Genomic DNA, 6,660 nt, shown 5'->3' with positions numbered 1-6,660 from the left:
TCCTGATCTTGGAAGAAGTGCTGCTTAAATGTAGCCCAGCTCTCACAAGCACCCTTGCCTTCTAGCAACCTGGCCCATGAGATACTTCCAAGCAGGTCCTGGAAGAGGTCAAAGTTGGCTCTTTGAAAGTCGATGTATAGGACATAAATAAACAGCCTTGTCCTCGGCTTGGACCCCAGTGATGGTTAACGTGGCTGTGGAGCCAGATGCAGAACCAGAGAATCGTGAAGGGATGCCCGAGGGTCTGTTGTTGTTGTTATAGATCACGGTGACAGGGGCACTGCCAGGGATCTTCTGCTGGAACCAGGCATAGTAGTTGTAGCTGCTCCCGGAGCAGGTGATCTGCACGGTGTCTCCCGGGTTCACCGACTTCGAGGGCGGCTGAGTCAGTGCTGCCTGGACCAGGGAACCTGGAGAGGGAGAGGAGAGAGGAGAGAAAACGGGGCTCAGTGAGTGCCCCGCATGACCTCACCATGCAGCAGCAGGACGGGGATGGTCCCAGTGCCAAAAGGTCCCACCCTGGGACCCACAGCCCCACACACAGACAACGGACAGAGTCCCAGGGCCCCTGCAAGGAGAGCTGGAAGCAGCAGCAAGAGAGGCACCAACGGGAGCAGGCAGTGCGGCTGGGGCAATATAAATCCGTGCCTGTTGTAGGGACAGGAACAAGGCACAATAGCTGAGTGTTGCTGGTTAAGTGACACAGGGAGATGTGGAAGTGAGAAAGAGACCGAAGCTAAAGATGAAGGTCATCTTCTCTTACAGTGGTGGTATTCCCTTTCCCAGTTCATGGGGAGGTCTTTTCTTGTGAGGCACTCGCTGAGCCCCATTTTCTCCCCTCTCTCCTCTCCCTCTCCAGGTTCCCTGGTCCAGGCAGCACTGACTCAGCCGCCCTCGAAGTCGGTGAACCCGGGAGACACCGTGCAGATCACCTGCTCCGGGGGTAGCAACTTGTATGGCTGGTTCCAGCAGAAGACCCCTGGCACTGGCCCTGTCACCGTGATCTATAGAAACACCAACAGACCCTCGGGCATCCCTTCGCGATTCTCTGGTTCCCAATCTGGCTCCACCGGCACGTTAACCATCACTGGGGTCCAAGCCGAGGACGAGGCCGTCTATTACTGTGCGAGCTACGACAGCAGTGCTAGTGCTGGTATAGTGACACAGAGCAATGAGGGCATGAGGGACAGACTACAGCTAGAAATGGAGGCATTCTGCCCTTGTCCCTCAGGGCTGAGCAGGGCTGTGGGGCTGATGCAGGTTCCTGCCCTCTGCATGACCACAGCTGTGAGCTTTCTGACTCTCTGAGCCCCATTTTCTCCCCTCTCTCCTCTCCCTCTCCAGGTTCCCTGTTGCTGGCTGCAATGACTCACCCAGCTACGGTGTCAGCGAATGTGGGAGAAACCGTGCAGATCACCTGCTCCGGGAGTAGCAGTGGCAGTGATGGCAACTATTGGTATGCCTGGTACCAGCAGAAGACCCCTGGCACTGGCCCTGTCACCGTGATCTACCGGAATGACAAGAAACCCTCGGGCATCCCCTCGCGATTCTCTGCTTCCACATCTGGCTCCACAAACACGTTAACCATCACTGGGGTCCAAGCCGAGGACGAGGCCGTCTATTACTGCGGGAGCTCCGACAGCAGTGGTGGTGATTCAGTGATGCAGGGAGATGTGGCCCAGAAGCTGGTGCTGGCCTCCAGTTATCCTACTCCGCTTTTCCTGGGTGACCACTTTGTCAGATGAAGTCTTAACCTTCAGCAGTTCTTATGGACATTTTGGGAGAGGATTGTCAAGTGAAAAGAAGTACCTGTCTGCGTGTCTGTTAAAGGACAGGGCACGGTGCTGATGAGTAGACCGATGCGCTGATGTATGTAGAGTCTGAGCGTGACACAGAGGGCGTGGAATGGCGGGGGTTGTGCTGGGTCTGCCTGGGGTGGAGTTAGCTTTCCCTGCAGCGGCCCATACAGTGCTGTGCCCTGCACTTGTCGCTAGAACACCGCTGCTATGACACCAGGGCTGTGTCCAGTGCTGAGCGGCGCTGGCACAGCACCAGGACTCCACCCAGGCCCCCCAGGAGCCAGCAGGTGGGGAAGGGACATCACCAGGTGTACTGGGTCTGGCTGGGATGTTAACTTTCCCTGCAGCCCATCCAGTGCTGCGCTCTGCACTTGGAGCTAGAACAGCAGTGGGATCACACCAGTGTTGTGTCTGCTGCTGAGCAGTGCTGGCACAGCATCAGGACTCTCTCCAACCCTCCTAGGGGGTGGGCAAAAAAGTGAGAAAGAAACATCAGCAGGGCAGCTGACCTAACCCAACCAAAGGGATATTCCATACCATGTGGGGTCACACTCAGCAATAAAAGGTGGAAAAAGGAAGAAAAAGGAAGAAGAGGGGGAGGGATGGGCTCTCGTTGCAAAAACATCTGTCCTCCTCCCAAACACCGGCTATGTGCGTTGAGGCCCTGCTTCAAGGACGTGGTCAAGCATCGCTCATTTGTGGGAAGCAGAGAGTAATTTATTTCCTCTGCACTTCCACAAAGCCTTTACTTGTTTTGTTTAGTTATTCCCTTTCCCCCTTCCTCTTCCCCTTTCTTTCCCCTTTAGTTGAATTGTTTAATTAATAATAATATTTCCTTAATTATATATATATATATATATATATATATTTTTCCCTCTTTAATTAAATCATCCTTATCTCAACCCATGAGTTGTTCTTTACTTCTTCCCCTCCTCATCTGAGGAGGGGGAGTGAGAGAGCGGTTGTGGTGTTCAACTGCCTAGCACGGTAAAACCACCACAGCAGGCAGCAGGCCTACGCCGACCAAAGGGATATTCCGTGCCATACGAGGTCACACTCAGCAATAAAGGCGGGAAAGGGGAAGGAGAGGGGAGGGCTCTCGTTACAGAGCCGTCTGTGCTCCCAAACAACCAGTGCGTGCACTGTGGTCCTGCTTGGCAGGATGTGGCCCAGCATCGCTTGGTGATGCGAATGAAAGAATAACTTTTTCTGTGCTTCCACGTGGCCTTTGATGTTTGTTTTCTTCTCCTCTTCCTTTGCTTTTAAAACTACATCCTCCATAGCTCAAGCCACAAGCTTTTCCTTTTTTCTTTCATGCATACCTTCTTCTTCCCATCTCCTGAGGAGGGGGAGCGAGAGCACGGTTGTAGTGGAGCTCGGCTGCCCAGGGAGGTAAAAGCACCCCAGAGGTACAGACCAGAGTTAAAAATGGAGGCTTTCTGCCCTTCTCCCCAATGGCTGAGGAGGACCATGGGGCTGAGGCAGGTTTCTGTCCCCACACACGGCCATGGCTGTGAGTGTCCTCCCTGTTCTGTGTGGGAGGTGATTCTGGGAACAGGGCTCTCACCATTCCTTTCCCCTCGGAGGCACGGCACTGCATTACCCCCAGCCCTGCCACCCATTGGTGCTGGCAGCCCAGTCCTGCTACTGCTGGAGCTGCCTCTGTGCTGGGACACCCTGGGCTGGGCTCTGATGCTCCGACATGCCTGTGGCTGTGGTCCCTGCTCCTCAGATGGTGGCAAGCCCCATGCCGCTGGAGCGCAGTGAGGGCTGTGCATGTGGGGCACTCGCTGAGCCCCCTTTTCTCCCCTCTCCAGGTTCCCTGGTCCAGGCAGCACTGACTCAGCCAGCCTCAAAGTCAGTGAACCTGGGAAACACCGTGCAGATCACCTGCTCCGGGAGTAGCAACTTGTATGCCTGGTACCAGCAGAAGACCCCTGGCACTGCCCCTGTCACCGTGATCTATAGAGACAGCAACAGACCCATGCTGCAGCAGCACCTCCTGCTCACCACGGGCCTCACACAGGCACCGTGAGGGGACCACAGGGCCACCAGAGCTGTTACAGGTCCTGCAGAAAGGTTTCAAGGTATTCCTTGGGAAGCAAACAGCAGCTCCCTTTTAGGTCCCAGAGAGACCCCTTGGACTCAGTTCCTGCTCCTGTTCTTAGGTAAGGAAAAATAACTAGGACCCAGTCACATGAAAATAGGGGTTTATTCTATGCTTATTTTACATATGTTCAGTCCCAGCTACCACCACCATTTCTACCTCTCCAGGCCAGGAGCACAACACCTGCTTCTTGGACACAGCATGTTTTTGATGAGCTAATCAAGTTTCTTCTGCTCCAAGCCTCGATCACGAACCAGGACCACACTTCACGAGCTCAGTCATGAACGTTGTAGCGCGCTTACACCCGAACATGCTGCGGCAGCAGCACCCCCCCGTGGCCTGTCCGCATTTCAACTGGGAAGAGGAGGACGGAGGAAGCACCAAGTTAGCACGCCGGTTTGAAGATGCATCAGTATTTCTTGAACTCAATCCTTTCTACTTTCACATCATCCTCAATTAGTTGGTATACATAGGTCACAACCGTGGAAGCCTGGATATCCATCAGTACAAATGAAGGGATAATGTTCCTGGAATGAGAACATACTTTGTCAGTCACCCAGATTAGCTTGTAACTCGTTATTAAGCTATTTTGTGTGAATGTGTTCTAAAACAATTGATTGCAAAGGGCTTCAGGGATCTAGGTAATACCACAGCTCAGAGGCACTGACAGCAGCGGGTCGGAGTTGCAATTCCCAAAAACAGCTCTCCTCAAGACTGAATGCCCCAGCTGCTGCGTGGCTCAGACCCTGGCAGTGCCTCAAAAGGCCTCATTTCCTACAAGAGGTCAGCATGCAGTCCCTGGAAGACACCAGGAGGCAGACAACTCCAAGAAGCTGCAGCAGCTCACCCCTCCGCAGGCCCAGGAAGCAGCCAGCACCAAACATGCCAGTGCTAGGCCATCAGGCCCAATTCATGAACTAAAATTCTTGTTAACAGGGGGAGTGTCAGGCTGCATTCTCTGGGAAGAGGAGAGACGGCCTGTACATCACAGCTGCTCAGCACTGCTCTGCAACATGGGGGCTCAACGCACACATCTGTGGTAACGTGCTTGAGCTGTGCTGCACTGGGTAGTTCAGGCTCATTTCACTCACGTTTCTAAAGCACTGTAGGCTCCTGTAGCAGATCCTGGGTTGATGTAGAACTTATTTTCATGTTCAAATGCTTCAAATTTGTGTGTGTGTCCTGAGATAAGGATGTCCACATCTAGCTGCCTCTGTAGCAGTGCCAGGCTGGCCACATCACCCCAGGGAATAACCTGATGGCCATGAATCAACCCAATTCTGAACTGCCCAACAGTTACAACTTTCTGTTCAGGATAATTCAGACTCTGAGAAGGAAAAATGCACAGGTTAGAAATCTGCTAAAGACCCCTCACCGACACCGTGCAGGTTCACATGACCCAAGACACAAACCCACCCGCCAGCACCCAAGCTCCCAGTGCCTCCCTCTGTGTACACACCCCGATGCCTGCACCATTCACCAGCAAAGAGCAACTGCAGAGCAAAGAACTGGGATCTCGTGCCCAACAGGGACTGTGTGGGCATCAGGAGCTTCTGGGCTGCTCAGCAATAAGTAAACACACACACATCCCCCGTGCCTGTGACTCCCAAGTGAGCTGCAGTGGCTTCACAACAGGCACAAGTAGACTTGTACGGACAGGCCTTCATACAAATTAAGTGCATGTTTTACCACTGCACACCAAGTCCCCCCTTGTTGCAAATGCAATGAGAAAGGTCTAGAAATGTATTTTGTTTCTTCAGTCTTACTCCTGTTCCCTACCCCAGCACCTTACCACTCAGTAGCTAACACTGAAGGACCTCCCAGGTTTCCCCGAGACAACCACAGCATGCAGGACAGGGAACAGGGGAATTAAGAGCAGCAAGAACATTACCTCAGAGTCCCCCCTAACAACATGAACATCCCCAGCCAAAGTTCTGAGGTAGTCATAGCTCTCCTGGGTGCAGAGGTTTCCCGTGCACAAGATATGCTGGATTTTTCCTGGAACCAGCAGGTTCTTGAACTTCACGGGCAGACCGCTGCATCGGTGTGGGATGTGAAGGTCCCCGAGTACTAACACCAGCTTCACACACAGGAAAGAGAAAGTTTTAAGCCACGTTACTCATCAGTACAAAGCCAGTTAGCAGCTCCAGGGCGCTTGCTAATTCCAGCAGCCTTTACAGGCCCGGTAGGGATTTCTTTCGGGTTCAGCCTCCCGGGATCAGCCCCTCAGTGCCCGAGGTGCCGGCAGGGTAGGCCCACGCTACTCCCCCGGGCAGCACGGCAGGCTCCAGGCTCTCGCTCCCCCGCGGAGAAAATTCACCACCCAGCAACAGCAGGGGTGCAGCGGGCACCACGGCACCGGGGCGAATCGAGCCTCGCGGCCCGGAGGCACCGCCGCAGCCCCGCGGTGGGAGGCGGCCGCTCACCATCGTGCTGCGCCGCAGAGCTCCGCCCACCCCGTTACCCCGACGCGGACTGAGGTAACCAGGAAGTAACGCGCCTCCTTTTCCCCTCCCACAAGCCAATGGCAGCGCCCGCTCAGTCCCACGTGACGCCTCACGCGCCAATGCCACGCCCCCTAGCGCCCCCTCCCCGGGGGTGCGCGGCTGTGCTGCGCATGCGCTCTGGTGCCGTCCTTGCTGCGAGCGGGACTTTGAGGCGTTGTGCCCCCCCCCCCCCAACACCCCCCTTTTTTCCTCAGCGTTTTTACGTAATCTGCGAGAATTTAACGGAAAAACGCCTCGCCCCCCTGCG

At 54.6% G+C, this 6,660-nt stretch overlaps 1 protein-coding gene and 1 gene segment (V, D, J or C); one reads left to right on the top strand and one right to left on the bottom strand.

Annotated features, from left to right (window-relative positions):
* The first annotated feature begins 774 nt into the window (after positions 1 to 774).
* Positions 775 to 1,313, top strand: LOC118175086. The segment is given in 1 exon segment: positions 775 to 1,313. A coding segment is annotated over 1 exon segment (519 nt).
* A 2,679-nt stretch (positions 1,314 to 3,992) lies between these two features.
* LOC118175085 (vacuolar protein sorting-associated protein 29-like) lies at positions 3,993 to 6,411 on the bottom strand. Its single transcript, XM_035340969.1, has 4 exons — positions 6,333 to 6,411; positions 5,798 to 5,986; positions 4,998 to 5,233; positions 3,993 to 4,433 (listed from the first exon to the last, which is right to left on the bottom strand). Exons 1-4 carry the CDS (start codon positions 6,333 to 6,335, stop codon positions 4,316 to 4,318), a joined length of 546 nt encoding a protein of 181 aa, XP_035196860.1. The 5' UTR covers positions 6,336 to 6,411; the 3' UTR covers positions 3,993 to 4,315.
* Between the last annotated feature and the right edge of the window lie 249 nt (positions 6,412 to 6,660).

This window comes from Oxyura jamaicensis, chromosome 15 (assembly GCF_011077185.1).
Source record: "Oxyura jamaicensis isolate SHBP4307 breed ruddy duck chromosome 15, BPBGC_Ojam_1.0, whole genome shotgun sequence".
Lineage (NCBI taxonomy): Eukaryota > Metazoa > Chordata > Aves > Anseriformes > Anatidae > Oxyura > Oxyura jamaicensis.
Note: the sequence above shows the minus strand (reverse complement) of the source record. Positions and strands in the feature narration are given on the sequence as shown.